Source organism: Pituophis catenifer, unplaced genomic scaffold (assembly GCF_029215685.1).
Source record: "Pituophis catenifer annectens isolate HBS135680 unplaced genomic scaffold, rPitCat1.0.hap2 SCAF_3, whole genome shotgun sequence".
In the NCBI taxonomy this organism is placed as follows: Eukaryota; Metazoa; Chordata; class Lepidosauria; order Squamata; family Colubridae; genus Pituophis; species Pituophis catenifer.
In genome coordinates this window covers 194,116,140-194,137,505 of record NW_027256883.1, presented here as the reverse complement: position 1 = coordinate 194,137,505, position 21,366 = coordinate 194,116,140, and the positions used below count along the sequence as shown (strand labels likewise).

Here is a 21,366-nt window from a genome sequence, read left to right as displayed (position 1 = left end):
GAATGAAGCAATCTCAGGAAAGTGGCCTCAGTTGTGTAAAGACCCAGTGAGCAATCTGTTTTGAAACCAGACCAGACCACAAAAGTTGGGGGCAATACTAAGTAAAAGTCTTTGTTCAATAGAAGGGCTGTTTTTCAGACCGACAACATCATTTCGATGTTTCACTTCTCCAAGAAGGATGTGGCAAAACTCTTCTCTGAAATTCAGAAAGTTTGCCACCACTAATGTCACTGGGGGGCATAAACGAATAAATGAACCAACAGGCTGGTGCATTATGGGACAGGTTCTTGTGTCCCAAACTATACTAAATTAGTGATCCCTGCATTAAAAGGACAGGTTTTGATTAGTTATAAATAAGCCTATTCCGGGAATTTCAAACATTTTAACTTGCTTCTCTCATTCCAACAAATGCAAACTAAGTAGAAAGTGGCAATAACAATAAAGTCCAGATGTATAAGTGATAATAGAGACCCCTAAAAATTGCAGTTCTCTGCAATCAGATGGCAATTGTGGAGCAAGCATCTTGGCTCTCATTCACAGAAGTGAAAGCCTCATTTGCAAGTAAACATCCAGTGATTATAGATGCAAATGGAGCAATTTAAAACCTTGCTGGTACAAACAAATCTATATGGCATCAAACAGCCGATATCAGCTTAGCCTGCCATCCCTGCATTTTTGCTTCTATTAACTTGAGTTTAAATTGAAATGTAGTTTTTTCCCCCATATGTGTCGTTTGGATTAAGAGCTTGAATAATTTGCTGAGTGCACAACAGGCAAGGATGGAATTTTAAACTCTGCCTCAGAGTCAAAATGTTTGGATTCCGACAGGGTTAATAATTTAAACTGAAGGTTGGGAGAAAACAATCAGCAAGATGCTATCTCTTTGCTGTTGCTGTTGGATGCATTTCCAGCCTTTAATAGGACAGGCCTGCAGGAAAAATAAGTCTGAGTGAGAGTGAGCTGATATGAAGAAAGACAGATAGGCTCCCTTCTGAAGTTGAGGGAATTATGATCAGTGCAGTTGGTCATACAAAGGTGAAACAGGTTTTCCCCACCTGAAAATTTCTTTGCATAATGATTAGTTGGACAGGAGTCCACTTATGCATTGATAAAAAAAAGGGGGGGGGGGACAAAGTGAAACACAAATTTGTGAATGGGGATTTTTTTATATACAGGCAGAGAAGCAGAAATAATAGAACTGAAATAGAAATATAGTATATCTCGTCATAGAGAAAAAAAACTAGATCATCAATAAAGGCATCTGTCTATCTGTCTGGGATGTAGATGTATGATTTTTATAGGTATCAAAATGACTTGGTGGCACATAATCAATAGGAGCAATTTGATGGGCAGTTACAAGCTTCTCCTTTATCATCTTTTCTTCTAGTAAGTTTATGGCCCTTTCTCCTGGAACATCTTCAGTAAGATAAAGGAGGCATATTTGGGGGGAAAAAACATGTGGGTTAAAAAGTGCGCAGTTGCTTAGTCTTATTCAAAATTATACGTACATCTGTGTGAGTCTCCCTGAAAAGGGAAAAGAGAATTTCTGCCATTGTTGAAGTCTTGCCTGCTTACTATCAAAGTGCAGATTTCTTAGAAACGTTTACAAATAGGAGTATAAAATCCAGAGCATATGTCTATTCCATGATATTTACAGTTGACATGTGAGAGAGAGGGAGGGAGGAAGGGAGGGAGTCAGTCTATGGAGATTCTCAATCATTTATTAATTAATTAATTAATTAATTTATTTATTTATTTATTTATTTATTTATTTGTCAAACATGTATAATATAGCAGGTATAGGTATAAACATAAACATAAAGAAAGGCAGTAAGTACAGATACATGGGGACAGTAGGACAGGGACAGTAGGCACGCTGATGCACTTATGCATGCCCCCTTTACAGACCTCTTAGGAATGGGGTGAGGTCCACGGTAGACAGTGAGATTGAAGCTGTGGGGGGTTTGAAGCTGTAACAACGGAGTCAGGTAGAGCATTCCAGGCATTGACCACTCTGTTGTGGTTGCAGAAGTCGTATTTTCTGCAATCGAGTTTGGAGCGGTTTACTTTGAGTTTGTATCTATTGTTTGCCCGTGTATTATTGTGATTGAAGCTAAAGAAGTCAGTGACAGGTAAGACGTTGCAGCAGATAATTTTGTGTACTATGCTTAGATCAGATCGCAGGCAGCACAGTTCCAAATTGTCCAAGCCGAGAATTTCAAGTCTGATGGCATAAGGGATTCTATTGTGAGTAGAGGAGTGGAGTATACTTCTTATGAAATACCTCTGGTCCTGCTCAATCGTGTTAATGTCCGATATACGGTGTGGATTCCAGGCGGATGAGCTGTATTCAAGAATTAGTCTGGCAAAGGTTTTGTATGCCCTATGATGCTTTTCCAAAAGGCAACTGGACTTCCTTGGTTTTTTTCCTTGAAAGCACTTCACTGCTCATCCAAGAAGCTTCTTCAATTCTTCAGTTCAGGTGGGATGAAAAGCTAAACATTTTCAAGGAAAAAAAACAAGAAAATCCAGTTGCCTTTGGGAAAAGCACCTTTGGGATGAGAGAGAGTGGGGAGGGAGAGGGAGGGAGAGAGATTAGCTGTGCTTTGGCGACAAAATTTCCATGAGTTTTCTCTGAAAGTATCTATGGTACTTGAGTTTATGGCCCACAGTTCCTTACCCAGAAATGCTGTCCTCTGCATGGTATCACCTGAATTAGGAGAGACTTCATCTTCAGTTGATCTTCTCACAGACTTTCACTCTTTCATTCTGAAGTAAAACACAACAGAATCTGCAAAAACTCAGTATTTTGAAGCTGGCTCCTGAAGTGTTCTTTTTCCCTCCTAGAATACACTGATTCTGCTATTACCCTGTTTCCCCGAAAATAAGACATCCCCTGATAATAAGCCCAATTGGGCTTTTGAGCACATGCGCTAAAATAAGCCTCCCCCTGAAAATAAGCCCTCCCCGAAAATATTTAAATGCAGAGCTGGAAATCAGGTAAGACGGCAAGAGGAGCCCCATCTTGCTCCACACGTCCCAAAATAATAAGACCTCCCCAAAAATAAGGCCAAGCGCTTATTTCGGGGTTCAAAAAAATATAAGATAGGGTCTTATTTTCGTGGAAACATGGTAATAAATCTTCCAGAAGAGAGAATCGTTCTTATACAGATGTAATCAGACAACCCCATTCCCATGTTGCAGTCCCTATTCATCTGAAAAACCCCAAATTGAGAAGACTGTCCTGCAAGCTATTCTCCTTCTAACTTTAATCAGTAGCTGTTGGGTTTGCATCCTGGTTAAAAATAGACAATGGCAAGCAATTTCCTTCAATAATAGTCCTGAACATTGAGAGTTTTAGACCTGTTGTTACCTGCTATATTGAGCAACTGATGCTTGACCATTATCTATCAAAACATCTCAGTTCCAGAGCAATTCACAGCATCTATTTGCACAAAAATGGCACACGCAGAACGTGTATGATTCTGCTTTACAACCCAGTTAGCATGATGTGCAAGCATTTGGGCATGAAGGCAGGACAATCTCTCAGATCATTTAAGTACCATCCACTCTTTAATAGAGTCAAACACAATCAAGGCGTTATTGCTGAGAGCATGACAGGGAATGTGGAAATGGGGATCCATTTTCAGAGATCAGTTGCCAGGAACAAGCTTCTGAACACAGATAAAATTAGCCAAAAAGAATAATGTTTCCAGATGTTGCTCGTCTCTGCATTCCTACCAAACAATTAGGCCAGTCTCGCACCACTAGAATTTGCCTGTGGAGGTGCATCTATTGGTTTAAGGATTATTCTTCTACAATTTTGAAGTAGAAAGAACATGAAATTATAGAGTAAGCCTTAATATAGATTTAAATTCGGTTTAACAATAACATACTTGGAAACTTCTCCCAAAACCAGGGTAAGCAAGAACAAACCCCTCAGTTTTGCTTCTTTATAGGTTCACTTTGGGCTCCTCTGCAATCTCAGCCTCTAAAAAGGTTGCCCATCCCAGAGCCTCAAGTCACACCAAAGATATTTTGCCATCTTTAAAAAACATTCCCCCCTCCAACAGATCCCTCCAGGCTGCTCTATTCCACAGCTCGAGGGCATACGGAATAGATGATTGAAAGAGTGGTCATTCGAGGCTAACTTACGATTAGCAATTAGAGATGTTTTGCAGAGTGAGATAGGTGGCATAAAATGTTAATAAATAAATATATCTGTTTATGTGTGTAAGGTAAACAACTTTCAGGAAAAAAAACACAATTATCTGCAGTTCTCTGAGTCTCATTTCGGACAGTTTTTCAGATGGTTTGCTTCAAATGTTCTTTGCAGATCTCTCAAATGTTGCCCTTGTCCAGTGGTAAAATCCAATTTTTTTTTACTACCAGTTCTGTGAGCGTGGCTTGGTGGGCGTGGTGTGGCTTGGTGGGCATGGCAGGGGAAGAATATTGCAAAATCTCCATTCCCACCCCACTCTGGGGCCAGCCAGAGGTGGTATTTGCCAGTTCTCCAAACTACTCAAAATTTCTGCTGCTGGTTCTCTAGAACCTGTCAGAACCTGCTGGATTTCATCCCTGCCCTTGTCCCATTTATCTGCTGAAAGGGGAAGGAGGAAGAAGAGGAAGACTGAGCAGGCTAGGACAGAGAAAGAAGGGAGAAATGTGCCCACTTTTAAGTCTCACCCTGCTTAGGTCCTGCATGATCTTCCCCCAAACTTAACATCCTGAGAGTTGCAACCCTTTGCTGAAATAATATTTCCATGTCTGGGCAACATTCTGCAGAGAGACCTCATGCCACTAAAATGCCTGCAACACTGAATACTGTGATCATATGGAACATTCAAGGAGCATTCAAAGAAGTATAATATATCCAACAATTTTGGCTAGGTTTATAATCGGGTTATTTTTATTTTATTTTTTAATTTAATTTATCTCTTTGCTAGTCCAGGCAAGTAAATTTAAGGACAACCCAAATTCAAAAATGAAGTTTGCCTTTCTCATAACTGGATGAGCAGTTGTTTGGGCAAAAGCAGAGTGATAAACAGGGTAATGTAAATCATTCTACATTACTAGTGTCGCAAGAAATGTCCATCTGGGTTCAGTTCCAAGTGGGGAAAAAGTCACTGGAAACATGGAGACTGTTTGGAAAGGTAGTTTAATGGTGGACACATTAAACTATTACATGGCTTGAGAGCCCGGGCAGAAAAAAGCACATGGGGGGGAGAGAGAGAGAGAGAGAGAGAGAGAGAGTCAGTCAAAAACGTGATGACATCCGGGAGAATTGGGGGAGCCTCCTGCAGCTCCCGCTACTGGTTCTCCCAACCTGAATAGAACCGGCTGAATACCACCACTTAATGCCCATAGATTACTACTATTATTAATTTCAGCAATTAAATGGATAAAAATCTGTATCATTTTACTTTGTGACTACGGGGGATGGGGAGAGGGGGAGGGGGAGAGAGAAAAAATGATTACTTTTTACAGATTTTGCCTGTAGGCGTGTCTTATATGTTAGAACACCAAAAGGCAAAATGTACTATCTTACTTCAATATTCTTTTGTGCAAAGGCGAAGGTGAATAGTGATTGCGTGCTAAAATCCAACCAAATCAAATCTGAAAGAGGCGGCCATTGAACGAAGGGAAAGAAGGTAGGAGCTGAGGGGGACCCCTAGTGGCATTTGAGGTTTAGAGAACAGTTGATCAGGAAAAGGCGGGAAAACAAGGGATAACAACAGAGGGGAACGAGGGAGAAATCCTGCCACCTCTGCTTTGAAGCTTGGAATGGTGTGATCTTTACATATGCAGCGCTTAATGCAATTGGAAATGGATTCTGTTCTTATTCTCCATCAATTCTGCAGTGACCTCAAGTGGCCTCTGTTTCTGCAGTAGAGCAAGGATTTTACTCAAGAGTTTCATTTTGAGGACTATTTAGAAACAGCACCTACTGGCTTATAGGTTTTTTTTATTGTGAAAGGAACAAAATGAATTATTAATACTTAATTTTATAACATGACACGAATATACGTCTAGCACTAGCTATTGGCTTGGAATACAAAATATAATCTGTATCTTTTTCTCCCACTTATCGGTGTGTTTTCTTTTACACACGTTTAAAAAGGGGGAAAAAAAACTTCTGAGGAGTCACATTCCCAATCATCCGATTTAATCGGCCATTGCTGTTTTCTTATACAACTTGCCACATCCAGTGATTTATGAGTATAGTGGACTCATTTTTTTTAATCACTGTGAAATTTCCTCTTGCTGTTTGACTGCAGCTGTGGGTATTTTAAGACCTGCTATTGTTGTGCCTGGGTCAGTTCTTGGTTTTCTCTTACTATAAAAATTGGGGAAGGGACAATAAAGTAGTCTTAAGGTTTGTTCTTCTTTTGAAAAGTTGCCAGAAAGCATCATTCTTCATGGGCTCCCTGTTCTACAGCGTATCATCAAGGGCAACTTCACCTCCAAAGAAGATGAATGGCTACACATACAGCAGCAGGTTTTCAGAAGGGCCTTAAGCCTAAAATGACCAATGGGAGCTGTTCTGGTTTTGTTAACTAATCGACTGGAACCTCTTGAGCAATGGCAGTCATTAGGAACAAAAGTACCACAGCACAGCCCAAATAGGGAGGCTACCCTTTGAAAGGAAAGATGCCATGACAAGTGCTGTATCCTAATGCTACCTGAAGGCTCTGTCCCAGTGGGATGCCCTGCCACATGGCTTTTCTGCCAGTCTCTGGCCACTTGTAAGGAATGATCGGCATCTGGGAAAGGAATTCAGACACTTGCATAATGGCCACCAAATGGAGTTCTGGTTCTAAAGAAGAGCCAAGCTGAGAAATGAGAATAGTGCAGCTTTAATTGCCCTTTTCATATGCCTTTTTTTCACTGTTCCCCTCCATGGTTTCTCCCTTCCTCCCCTTTCATTGGAAAACTTACTCTAAATATAAACTCTAAATATCAGCATCTGTAAATATGAGCATCTGCTCCTCAACTAACTATGAAGCCCCTCTGTTATCCATATCTCTTCTTTAAATTAGGTGGTCAGCTCTGTGAGCAATTCATTTGCTGTTCCGCCAGGCCGGGCTATCAATGTAATGATTTTAAATTGGGTGTTTTAAATTTTGGGGGTTTTAAATCTGAGCCGGAATTACTTAATAATTTTAATTATTTTTAATTGATGTCTGTCTTTGTGCTTTTAACAGGCTATACACCACCCTGAGTCCTTCGGGAGAAGGGCGGTATAGAAATTTATTTATTTATTTATTTATTTATTTATTTATTTATTTATTTATTTATTTATTTATTTATTTATTTATTTATTTATTTATTTATTTATTTTCCCCAATGCTCTGGTGTGGAGGTGTGGCTTGTCGATCAAAAAGCTGGCAGTTCAGCGGTTCGAATCCCTAGTGCCACGTAATGGGGTAGGCTCCTGTTACTTGTCCCAGCTTCTGCCAACCTAGCAGTTCGAAAACACGTAAAAATGCAAGTAGAAAAATAGGGACCACCTTTGGTGGGAAGGTAACAGCGTTCTGTGCGCCTTTGGCATTTAGTCATGCCGACCACATGACCACAGAGTCATCTTCGGACAGCGCTGGCTCTTTGGCTTTGAAACGGAGATGAGCAGCGCCCCCTAGAGTCGGGAACGACTAGCACATATGTGCGAGGGGAACCTTTACCTTTACCAAAGTACATATACATGTACATGTACTTATACATTGAAAAACATTGAAAAAAACTTGAAATGTTTCTCAGAGCATTGGTTTTGAGTCAGGTCACCAAGCTGCATCTGGACAAGACAGTTATACTAGGAAAGGATCTTTGACCAAAGCTTCTTAAACATCAAAGTAGTCCTCTCACCTCTATCCTTTGCCACAGCTACAGCACTCATATCCCAGGTCATCTTTACATCTCCAAAGGAGAAAACAAATAATGGAAAGGGCACCTAAAGTTCTTCATCATATCTCTCTGCTTCTTGACCACGATGGTTGGGGACGGCTCTAGTTAACACATTTTGAGGTCAAGAGATTGGGAAATACCATAGTGGGTTAAGGGATATTGGATTCAGGAATCTTTGTGAGCCACAGAGTGAGAATGAGCCAGGAATGTGGTGTGGCTGCTCAAAAAGCAAATGCATTCACAGAATCATAATGACCAGATCATGGAACGCTGTAGTTGGAATTCAGTATCCATTTCTGATCATCACATGTTGAGCAAGAAACTGGATTCACAAAAGTTTAATGATGAAATCAAGTGCCAAAGGAGTCCTTGTTTGCCATCTGAAGAAATCAACCTTAAACCAAGAAAAGCTACATCTGTGATACATTTGTTAGTCCTTAAGATGTGACAAAAGTATACATGGTTTTAAACTGTAAAAGTATTTTTTAAAAACAGAATAACCGAGTTGGAAGGGACCTTGCAGTTCTTCTAGTAGTCCAACCCTCTGCTCAAGTAGGAGACCCTATTCCAGGGGTGTCAAACTCACGTTGTCACGGTGGTGTCATGTGACATATCAGGACTTTCTTCCCCTTCATTAAACCGAGCTTGGACATGACCAGTGTAGGATGCTTTCGGCTTGTGGGCCACAAGTTGGACAGCCCTGCCCTATTCCAGTGGTCACCAACTGGTGGTCCGCAAGAAAATTTTGGTGGTCTGTGGAGAAATTTTTGTATTTTTGCATTTTTTATATTGCACTCATCAAGCTATGGCCCTGGGCCGGATATGGCCCAAGAGCAATTAATCTGGCCCGTGCACGGGAACACACAGCTGCACCAAATACATCACTCCACCCACACACCAGCCCCCATTCTTAAGACCGAGCACAAACCTCACCTTCAGTAGAGCGGTGCGAGCCACACAAATTGGAACTGGAAGGTACAATAAGACCAAGAGCTCGCCATGCTCAGCCGAATGGCTGCCGGGGGGGGGGGGGAGGTTCAGCCGCCTTTCAGGCCTACATCTCTCCTTCTGCAAGGCCTCTGGATGGGACTGTAGTAATTACAGGACTGGCTGGTTGGTCATCCCGAAACAGCTCCTTCACCAGGGTGCACCGGCCTGCGGGGGATCTGCCTGCTCCCCGGCAGGCCGGTGTATCCGGGTGGAGGAACTGCTCCGGGATGACCAACGGGCCAGTCCTGTGAGTGAAACTACTACAGCTCTGGAATATGGGACTGGCCGTGGCAGGGCTGGAAATCTCTGCCCTGGGATGGCTCGTGCAATGTGCAACTTTGCAGGTGGTGCAATACGGAAAAAGGAGCACAGCCCTCACCATCCGGAATGAAATAATGGTGCTATTGTGGCGGGGGGGGGGGGAGGGAGAGGCACAAGCAGGCAGAAGCAGTGGTTGTGATTGCTGGAAGCTGCGGGAGCGAAGCACTACTTTCATTTGCACGGCAATAGCATTCCGCCTCGGTATATTTGCACCAGTCAGTGCTGCAAGGCAGCCCTCATCTCCTGGTGCTGGGGACTTGGAGTGGTAAATGGTGTCTGGTCCAGGGAGCAGCCAGATTTTCCTCTCCATTGCGGATGCCAGATTGGCCCCCTGCAAGCTCTCGTCTCTCGAGGAGCCCAACCAAAGTTTCCCGCGCCACTTCAGGGAGAGCTGCTTGAGAGAAAAGAGCTTGCAGGGACCCGATCTGGCATTCGCAATGGAGAGCAAAATACAGCTGCTCCCTGAACCAGATGCCGTTTACCGCTCCGAGTCCCAAGCGGCAGGAGATGAGGGCTGCTTTGCATCACCGGCTGGCACCAATATACCAAGGCGAATGCTGATGCTGCACAAGTTCAAATAGCGCTTTGCTTCTGTACTTCTTCCAGCCCTTCTTGGTGCTCCATGCACCTCGGTCTCTCAGGGAGATGCTTGACTTCCTCTCAGCCCCAAGACACTGGCTGGCCCATAGATGAGAGAGAGAGAATCAGAGAGAGAAGGAAAGAGAGAGAATGAAGAGAAAGAGAATCAGAATGAGACAGAGAGAGAAAGAGACAGAGAATGAAAGAGACAAAATAAAAGAGAGAGAATGAGAGGGAGAATGAGAGAGAGAGAGAGAGAGAGAGAGAGAGAGAGAATGAGAGAGAGAGAGAATGAGAAAGAGAGACACAGAGAGAATGAAAGAGAATCAGAAAGAGAATGAGAGACAAAATGAAAGAGAATCAGAGAGAGAGAGAGAATCAGAATGAGAGAGAGTGGGGAAGAGAGAAAGAAAGAGAGGAGGAGAAAGAATGAGAGAGAAAGAGTGGGGGGAAAGAGAGAGGGGGGAGAGAGAGAGAAAGAGAATGAGAGAGAAAGAGTGGGAGAGAGTGGGGAGAGAAAGAGAGAGGAGGGAGAGTGCCTGAAGGACCCCATCCCGTCACTGGGAGTCTAGGTGCTTCAGCAAGCGGTGCGCTGGATTCGTATTAGTAGTCCGCGAAATTTAAAATTATGAACTTGGTGGTCCCTGAGGTCCAAAAGATTGGGGACCCCTGCCCTATACCATTTTAGACAAATGACTGTCCAGTCTCTTGTTAAAAGCCTCCAGTAATGGAGCATCCACAACTTGAAGGCAAGCCATTCCACTGGTTAATTGTTCTCACTGTCAGGAAATTTCTCCTTAGTTCAAAGTTTCTTTGCATTGTCAGCATGCTTTTTGAGACATACTGCTTCAAGCTAAGGACTTGATGACTTTTCAAGGTAAGAACTTGATGTCCTTTTAATGTTTTGATTACTTAATTATGCTTGTAGCAACATCTTTTTAAAAATCTGGCTGAACTCTTTCCCCACAAAATCACCACTAGAGGGCAGGGAATGACTAATCTCTATGTGATTCCTTGAATTAAGAGTGTGTGCGCACACAAGTATGCATGCATTGTTCATTAATGCAAAAAACTGAAAAGCATATAAATGAATCATACTTCTGCTTAAGTGTAACAGTATTACAAATACGTGAAGGACGAATTCACAATGAATTTCTACTCATACTTCAGTTTAAAAAAGGAAAGTTCAGTAAAAAACAATTTCTGAAGTTAATTTTGCTATGTATAATGCCAAAATGCATGTATGCTTTTTTATGACTCAAAAGAAATGGGAATTACATTTGTTGATATTAACTTATGCTTCCATGAGAATTTTTCTACTAGCCAAATCAAATGATCCTTGAGGGTTAAATTTTAGATACCTTTAGAAAAAAGAATGATAGATGAAAATTTTTATAAATAGTATTCTTAATAATTTAACATATGGTATTATTCCCAAACATTAGACTTTAAATCCAAGATTATTTAAAAATGCATGTCAAAATCTTTCAAAGACATCTGATGCGCGCATTCTTACACTATGTCTCTTTCTAGAAATAGGATGTTCCTCCAGTAAGTTATAATACGAAACCTTAAACCATGCTTTACAAACCATAATTAGTAGGATTTACACAAGGCAGTAAGTTACAATAAAACCCTATTTTAAGTTAACAAACTTGGAAGAATCTGTTGCAGTTCCTCCCAAATTCCCCATACCCCCTGCTAAGGTGCTTTTTCAGAAATGTTTATTTCATGCCTATTTTAACAGGGAACCTTTCTCTTTCACTTGTTGATGGGGATAGGGTTTTTCACCAGCAATTAAAAGCAAGGCATCCAGATTATTGTCAATTAACAAGTTTAGTTATTCTGTCTCCCATCTGCATTGTAGGATAGCTGTTTTCTAGGTATCCTGATCTCAGGAATACATTCGATATATACAGGAGATAGGTTTGTCTTTTTTTATATAGTGCTGCAGAATTCTGCATTCAATCCATGTTTGCCACATTAAACTCATTGAAACAGAACACAAATTAGGCTGCACTATTGAAAGAGAAATTGTTTGAAGCATTCTACCAAAAAGTGCTCCTGTAGATTTTATATAAACTAGCAAAAATAGAGGAGGAGAATGCTGGAAGAATCTGCATCTGTGTTGTTTGTGGCTGCAGTTTTATTCACTTTTATACAGGAGTAAGCTTCACTGAATCTAGTCAGATTCACTTCAAAGTAGGCAAAGGGATTATCTAGTTTTTTTTTAAAAAAAAAGACAGGGGTTTGATCATACAGACATGGTTGCAATCTTTTTTACCTTTCCCTTATAAACACACCTGCAAAGAAGCAGCTTTGTTGCGTGACGCCTTTACTTGTCTATCAGTAGGCAAATATTCTTGCTTGTTATGGAAACATCTTTCTTTCTTAGGTTTTGCCCACTTCCTCTTTGGTCCCATTAAATATTGGAATCTGGCCCCTGAATCTTTTTCCTGGTTTTCAAACATTCTCTGCTGTAAACATAACAAAAGAAGTTTAGAGAAATTGCTGGCTTGTTGGGTTGGGCATATACAAAACCCATTCTGTAGGCTTTGAGAGACAGAATATTTTTCCAGCAAGAGGACGGAGAGGCAAAGGCAAACATTTTGTGCTTTGCAAGGTACATTGTAGGCCATACTGTACCTCTATTCTTGACAATGAAATACTGACTTGCATGCACAGATATCATAATCTGCCAAAATGATTCATGTAGGGACATACAGGTGAAACTCGAAAAATTAGAATATTGTGCAAAAATTCATTTATTTCAGTAATACAACTTAAAAGGTGAAACTAATATGAGATAGATTCATTACATGCAAAGCGAGATAGTTCAAACCTTGATTTGTCATACTTTTGATGATTATGGCTTATAGCTCATGAAAACCCCAAATTCACGATCTCAGAAAATTAGAATATTGTGAAAAGGTTCAATATTCTAGGCTTAAAGTATCCCACTCTAATCAGCTAATTAAGCCATAACACCTGCAAAGGATTCCTGAGCCTTTAAATGGTCTCTCAGTCTGGTTCAGTAGGAATCACAATCATGGGAAAGACTGCTGACCTGACAGTTTTGCAGAAAACCATCATTGATACCCTCTATAAGAAGGGAAAGCCTCAAAAGGTAATCGCAAAAGAAGTTGGATGTTCCCAAAGTGCTGTATCAAAGCACATTAATAGAAAGTTATGTGGAAGGGGAAAGTGTGGAAGAAAAAGGTGCACAAGCAGCAGGGATGAGCGCAGCCTGGAGAGGATTGTCAGGAAAAGACCATTCAAAAGTGTTGGGGACTTTCACAAGGAGTGGACTGAGGCTGGAGTCAGTGCATCAAGAGCCACCACACAGACGGATCCTGGACATGGGCTTCAAATGTTGTATTCCGCTTGTCAAGCCGCTCCTGAACAACGTCAGAAGCGTCTTACCTGGGCTAAAGAAAAAAAGAACTGGTCTGTTGCTCAGTGGTCCAAAGTCCTCTTTTCTGATGAGAGCAACTTTTCCATCCCATTTGGAAACCAAGGACCCAGAGTCTGGAGGAAGAATGGAGAGGCACACACTGCAAGATGCTTGAAGTCCAGTGTGAAGTTTCCACAGTCTGTGTTGATTTGGGGAGTCATATCTTTTGTTGGTGTTGGTCCACTTGCTTCATTAAGTCCAGGGTCAACACAGCTGTCTACCACGAGATTTTGGAGCACTTCATGCTTCCTTCTGCAGATGAGCTTTATGGGATGCTGACTTCATTTTCCAGCAGGACTTGGCACCTGCCCACACTGCCAAAAGTACCAAAACCTGGTTCAATGACCATGGGATTACTGTGCTTGATTGGCCAGCAAACTCGCCTGACCTGAACCCCATACAGAATCTATGGGGCATTGCCAAGAGAAAGATGAGGGACATGCGACCGAACAATGCAGAAGAGCTGAAGGCCGCTACTGAAGCATCCTGGTCTTCCATAACACCTCAGCAGTGCCACAGGCTGATAGCATCCATGCCACGCCGCATTGAGGCAGTAATTGATGCAAAAGGGGCCCAAACCAAGTACTGAGTACATATGCATGCTTATACTTTTCAGAGGTCTGATATTGTTCTATGTACGATCCTTGTTTTATTGATTTCATGTAATATTCTAATTTTCTGAGATTGTGAATTTGGGGTTTTCCTGAGCTGTAAGCCATAATCATCAAAATTATAACAAATCAAAGCTTGAACTATCTTGCTTTGCATGTAATGAGTCTATCTCATATATTAGTTTCATCTTTTAAGTTGCATTACTGAAATAAATGAACTTTTGCCTGATATTCTAATTTTTCGAGTTTCACCTGTAATCTGAAGCTGAATTCATTCTATTGCCTTGATGGCCTCCATATGATAAACTTCAGACCAGTTCTGTTGGGAGAGGTTTTTCCGTGGACCAGAGGGAGCATGGTTTTCTGTGCTGCCTGCATCCTGTGAATGAGGCTTCGCTTGTTTGCACGGACCTGTTTCTGGCATGCTGTGGCCCAGTGCCAGTCCACGGACTGGGGGTTGGGGACCCCTGTCTTAAGCAAGCCTTAAAGATCCGACACTTCCCACAGATATAGCCCAGGAAGTTGTGAGATTCTACCACTTGAGATTGTATAGTTATGTTTTCCACGTCCCCCCATTGCTCATCAACGTGGTCATTTTTAAAATGATTCTTTTATTAATTGTATTATTCACTTCAACCCTTTGTAAACTGCCCAGAACCATAGGCAACTCGGCAACCTTAGAAACAGAATGAATAAGATTTTTGGCCATTATATGGTCTGAGGTGGTGGGGGCGCTGTCTGACATATGCTGCCATATAGTTTAACACTGTAATTTCTATGAAATGTGTACCTCTGCAGAATAATATACTTGCATAAGAAAAATGCTTAATGGGAAGAGTGTACTATTACTCTTTGCAGTAATTTCAATCCATTATGTGCACTGGTAATAAAATTATGTATGCCTACAAATGCACTATCTTGATGTTACAGACCATTCTATCTCTACAATAGGATAGAATCACAAAACGTTTGGAAAATTGAAATAAATGTATAAATGATAATGTACAAATTATTATTTTTTTTAATTTGATTTATATGCCACCCTTCTCCAGAGACTCAGGGTGGCTTACAATGCGTTAAGCAATAGCCTTCATACTTTTGTATATTTATACAAAGTCAGCTTATTGCCCCCACAAACTGGGTCCTCAATTTACCTACCTTAGAAAGGATGGAAGGCTGAGTCAACCTTGAGCCTGGTGAGATTCGAACTTACAGTAATTGCAGACAGCTGGTGTTAATCACAATGCTATCAGTCTGCTGAGCCACCAGGCCCTTACTGAACAGCTATTAGCTGAACTTAATGAAAGACTAAAATAGCATCTTCCATAGATACTGTGCTATAGAGATCAGCAACTAAAGATCCCAAGGCTGAAAATGGCTTTAGTTGATCCGGTAAACTGGCTATTGAAATGTAACAGATATGAGAAGAGAAAGTGTAGCCAGGGTATAATGTCACCTGCCAGCACCCCTTCTGTGGTGGCTCTAGGAGCTCTCCTCATCTCAACCCTCCCCTCCCCAGACACCTGGATGGTGTCTGTTTTCATTTTTTCCGCCTGAGTGGGTTAGGTAGATTCAGGAGTAAAATGATTACCTTAAGCCTTGAAGCAGCTTTCAGCATGATTTTATTCCTCAAAATACTTGACTTATCAAAGAACAGGCTTTGAACAGAACAGAACAGACTTTGGCACTATCCACTAATTGAGTGCTAGCTCAACTTCTGGCACAAAACCTCATATGGGCCCCAAGGTTTTATAAGATGTACGGTATTTTTTGGAGTATAAGACGGACCTTTTTATCCAAAGAAAGAGGGTGAAAATCTGGATGCGTCTTATACTCCGAATGTAGCCCCGGAAACGGAAGTTTCAGAGGCTGAAAAGTTTCAGAGGCTGAAAAAAAAATCACAAATGAAGCTTCAGAAAAGAAGGCCCCAAACAAAGCTTCAGAGGCTTTTTTTCTGAAGCTCTGTTTCGGAGGCTTTCAGAGGCAAGAAAATTTTTTTTTTCTGAAACAGTTTCAGAAGTTTCAGAGACCAAAAAAAAAAAAAAAAAGCAAGGCACAGAGCTCACAACCAAGGAACCTGTTGCTAAAATTCACCTCTGGGAACAGCTGATTGTGGGTATTCTGGGAGGCCAATCCACCTGCCAATCAGCTTTTTTCTTATTTTCTCCCCAAAAACTAAGGTGTGTTTTATACTCCAGTGCGTCTTATACTCCGAAAAATATGATACTCTTCTCCATTAGATACGGAACAATTTATTTTATAATCAATAGTTAGAATCACCTTCACCAAACTGGAGTACCCCAGATACATTGGAATGACAACTTCCCAAAATCCCAGAATCAACACTTGTGGGGAACTTTGAAAGTTGTAGCCATATACATATGAAAACATTCTTAGGGAAAGCTTGGCCAGGATATTACACCATCTTCATCATGAAGGTAACTCATAAACCTATTTTACAGTGCCTGTCCTAGAACTCATGAACTGAGTAGTTTAGGAATATCTGATATTGTAATCAACATAAATTTCCAACCTGCTGCCCTCTAGTCCATACCTAGAATATTATGCCCAGTTCCAGCTCCGCAGTTCAAAATGAACATTAACAAACTTGAATGTGTCCACAGGAAAATAGCCAAGGGAGTAAGAGACTTAGAAAGAAAAAATTCTGAGTTATTGGAATTGTTGAGTATATTGAGGAAAATCATGTCAGATGTCTTCAGATATCTGATGCTCTGTCATGTACAGTATTGTTCAAGAATATATAACAAGAAACCATGGATTGGAATTATAAGGAAACAGATTTCAACTAGAAATCACAAAGTTTTTCTAACATTAACAACTGTTCAATAAAAGAATCACTTGCCTCGGAAGACAATGGACTCTCCTTCACTGAAAGTGTTTAAATAGAAGGTAGATGGCCATCTGCTGAGAGTGCTTAGTAGTAGACAGGTGGTTGGACCAAATGCTTTTCAAGTCCCTTCTAACCCTTATATTCTATGACTGTATTGGCTATGTTGATTGGGGATTATGAGAGCTTTAATCCAATATTTTTGCTAAGGGCTAGTTAGGAGCTCTAAATAAGCTTCTTTAATAGAATGCAGATTCCTCTGTGTTAATACTACTTTAGAAGTCTACATATGCCTAAATAGTTGGGTAAGCTAAACTGCATTTCTACTATATTTATATTCCAGTAATTTTTAAAGAAATTCAGAAGTCTATTTACATGATGTTGAACATTTCATGTATTTTGATCTTGTCATTTAAGATAGTTATCCGAAATATAGTATAAATCTCAAAAAGAGATGGGTGAACTATACTTGCACACTGGTAATTAAGCAAGAATTCTTCCACAGTTGGATGATAAAGCACCAATTCCTGTGCCATCTGCAACCTTCAGGGCTAATTTCACTCTAAATATGTGATAGTGTGATCAAGCTTGTGTCAAAGCTTGTCCAAATGTAGTTTGGAGTGCTGACATCTTGGGGATTTCAATGCAAAGCAAAGTTCATGCACTGGTTGAATTAATCACTGACGGTAATTTTGTTTTTGGCTTTTTTTAACCTCAGCTACTAATTTTATTTATTCAGTTTTTTATACTATTTTATGTTTTTCTATAGTTTTTAATTCCTACATGCCCATAGTCATGAATTTATATGGGAATCATATAAAATGAAATAATAAATAAGTATATAACTCAATGCCCAACTTGCTAATGTTATTTAATACATTTAATGCCAAACTTGCCTAATGATTCACAATGTGAAATAACAATATGTCCCTAGTCTGTAGGGGAAAAAAAGAAGAAAAGACTTCCTCATTCACTTGGCTTCAGAACAGTCCTGGCATATAAACCCAGCAGAATCTGGCAGTAAGAAAAGTTGCCATTTGCATCCTATAGAATAACTTACTTCCTCTCTTCACACCTTTAAATTAAGAGTTTTGTTATGATCTCATCTTCTTGTCAGCACAGTGAAGGGTTACTTAAAGATAAGATTTTAAAATTTATCTGAAGTGCACCTACTGCAGCATTTCTGCTCTCAGTATTACACAATGTTACAGAGAACATGTTTTCTGTGCAAGCTTTATCAGTCTGCCATGACAGCATGGCAGAAAAAACAAGGTTAGGATTAGTTACATGAGGAATATTTAGTTATGTTTGTTTTATAGGGCTGATAGGCCATTCCAACCACAACCAACTGAGGATAGGGGACTGTGTCAACTCTGTATTCCTTTCTATCTGCAGTGAATCTTGAGACAGTTTTGCGTATGAGGAAAAATCATGTGGCATAAGCTTTCAGAGGCTGTACCAGTTTGGTATACAAATGGGAGTTTATGTGGTTTGCAAAAATATCTCAATTTTCTTCAGGTGGAAAAAAAAATGCATAATTTTTCCCTCACTTTTAATGTGATAATATTCCCTCAACCAATAATACATATTCATGGCAAAGTTCCAGTAATGTTCCCCATCCAGCTTTTTAAAAAGGTACAGTCATTGTATGATTGATGTTTTGCATGAGCACACATGGTTCTGCAAGCATCTAAAAAAAATTAGATAGTATGTAAAGACCAATAGTAAAATAATAATATAAATATGAATATGAATAATAAAAAAGCAGCTGAATTGTTTCCAGCCTTAGGGATTTCCTAGAAAAAGGAACTCCTTGCTTATTTGCTTCTTCTATGCTCTGGCTTCAAGCCACCCATCCAGAGTTGTGCTATGGAGCTGTTCTCAAAGGAAGGGAATGAGAAGGGTGTAAATTAAGCTTGATAGATTTCAAATAAAACTTTATTCTGTAACCAAATGATCTGTAGTTATGGTATGGAACTGTGTGTCAACTTGTTTCAAACTTAGAAATAACAAATTGGAACAAACATTTCTAGAAATCCCAAAGGCCAAGGGGCTTTAATTAGCTGCTTCTGTCTTCTGTCACTCTGTACCCTGAGTTCATTAAATATTTAAAGAGCAATGTAAAGATAGGCCTTAAATAATCACTTACTTGCTCACCATCAATATAAATTCACAGCATTGTCCTTCTGGTACAGGGCCAGTATATTGGCAAAAGTACAGTAAAGTGCACTAAAAAATTTTTTAAAGCTCTTCTACAGAATTTTCTTTAACGTACATTTACAGCCGAAAATCACAGACAGTGCCACCCATGTTTCGAATTATCCTATTATCCATTAATTATCCCAGTGTATTTGGGATAATTGCTGCCTGAACAGGTGCCATAATTTCAAAAGAGTTTTAAAAAATGGCATTAGAGATGATCTTGCATTCCAGCACAAGACACAACTTTATACTGGACAAAGAGTCACTTGACAACAACCTTACCAAGTTGTACATGGTATGTGTGTGAGTGTCTGCCTTAAAATTAAAGTTGGAGATGTCAGCAGAAGCATGCACACCCAAAAGCCTGCTACAGCAACTCCTGCTCATCATCTTCTGATCCAGAAGGTCCTTGTCGTACCTCCTCGTACCATTTGTTGGTGAGGCTTTTCATCTGTATGCGCCCGTGATGTAGGTCCTGTGGTAAAGGGAAGATGCAGCCCCTTTAGAAAATTAGAATTGCAGTCTTAATATTTTTTAGCAAAAATGTTTAAAAATATGTCCACCAAATGTTGAAAATGTAATAAAAAAACCAGGCATATATTATCACCTGTGGTAGACATGCCCAAAACCAAAAATTTTTTGGATGAAAATGCATACTTGGTTAGGAAAAATGTTAAGACAGCAGACAGAAAAATATGATAAAGGGAATGTATATTTGATATTACATGTTTCAACAGCAGCAAGAATTGTATTTGCACAACATTGGAAAAGCGAGAAAACACTTACGGAAGAAGATATAATTAAAAAAATACTGGACTGTGAAGAAATGGACAGATTAACACTGAAGATAAAAGAAAAAGAAGACACAGAATATTTTTGAACTTGGGACTTGTTTTATCAATGGTTGGACAACAGGGGTAGAAATTAGGAATTTAAGAAGTAGTACTATGTAAATGAATTGACCCAGATAGTACGCTGTTCATTAAGCACATATTGTATGTAAAGAGAAAACAAATAAAAAAAATATAAAAAAGAATGTTAGAATTGCACTTCTCCATATGCCTGTGCATAAGGCAGTACAACTTCAATTCCGCAGCACGCACGGAATTAAATAGACCTGATATGCTAGGTTTAAAGGAAGAAAAAAAAAATGCTACAAGACAGTACTATGATAACATTAACATGGATAGATGATGAAGAGTGCCCCTGAAAAATCTCAGGTCTTTCTCCGTGTATATTTTAAAGCGGGAAGTCACAGAGAGAAAAAAAAAATAGAAAAGCCCCTCATTTGAAAATGTCAAATGGTAAGACAAGTTCTTTAGAAGTATGTGAATCTTCACATTGCTTGCTTGGTTTCCTAGAATGCCTGAATAAGATTTTGTCCTTTTGTTACAGCAATGTTACTTGCAAAAACTCCCTGCAAGGTAGCTTAAAGGGATAGGAACAAAGCACATGGTTTGCTTCATGCACAGAGCATATACATATTATAGTTCAGACTTTTGGTCAAACTGTTCCAAGTGGGTCAGGATACGACGGAAGAAAAAACATTTAGACTATTCCAGATTTCAGCTAAAACAAATCCAGAGAAGTCACAATGGACAAGCAAGGCAAGGCTGGTGCACCTCTCTCCCTACCTTCCTATGTCCTGACCATCAATCTTGTCAGCCTTGCGCCCAACCCTCTGAGCTACCTCTACACTTGAATTCAAGTACAGCATGAGGACCACTCATGAGGAGCAATTCAAGATCTGGGCAACCTAATTTTTCCAACATCTTCCTTCTTTACTGTCCCTACCTACCTAGCCCTACCGAAGTGCTAGCTGCTGACACCCATCCACCTAGTACACCCGACTCACCCACCCTACCTCTCCTGTCACTGCTTGCCTTTCTTCCTTGCTGCCACTCTACCCACCTGCCAAACATCCCTGCAACCAAATGCTTTATTTATTTATTTATTTATTTATTCATTCATTCATTCCAAGCTATTTCTGTTGAAGCCTATGCACTCTAGATCTGTGCACAGATGAAACATGAAGTACCAATTTTGACTGGTGTAGGGAAAATTTTGTACATTTCAATGGCCGTAAGATACCTAAAGCAGACTCAGACTGATATGTCTCCTTTAAAATGGCATTGTATGACCACACATAGTGTTTCAATCATTTCTGTGCACATGCCAGGAAAAAGCATAAATAGAATCTACAAGGAACCACAGGGGCCTTTGTAGCAGAAAACTATGGTTAAATGTTTTGACACAATCCTAGATATTAAATGGCTACCTATTCTGGTGGGTTTGATAATAATTCATCATAATATCTTGAGTTTCATGAACAAGAAACATATTTGCATGAATTTCCATTGTGCTAAACTGAAATGTTTTTGGTTTAATGTGAATGAGTTGAGGTCCATGGATTTTTAGCTTAGCTGATTTTCAGCCTAATTTTGGTTTACATTGCAACT

General features: G+C 40.0%; 1 protein-coding gene across 4 annotated transcripts in view; it reads right to left on the bottom strand.

Annotated features, from left to right (window-relative positions):
- Positions 1 to 2,702: 2,702 nt before the first annotated feature.
- SLC9A8 (solute carrier family 9 member A8) overlaps positions 2,703 to 21,366 on the bottom strand; it is a 66,590-nt gene continuing 47,926 nt past the window's right edge. The window contains exons 16-18 of one of the 4 annotated variants that reach the window (XR_011600279.1): positions 19,190 to 19,382; positions 12,096 to 12,269; positions 2,703 to 2,769 (exon numbers count right to left, since the gene is read on the bottom strand). Coding sequence is in view for 1 of the 4 variants with exons in the window: in XM_070941732.1 (XP_070797833.1) it covers positions 19,275 to 19,382 (108 nt within the window). In the remaining 3 variants the exon portion in view is untranslated. Of the gene's footprint in view, positions 2,770 to 8,225; positions 8,656 to 12,095; positions 12,270 to 17,562; positions 19,383 to 21,366 lie in introns of those variants that run through there. The other 3 variants (XR_011600278.1, XR_011600280.1, XM_070941732.1) reach the window with 3 other exon arrangements.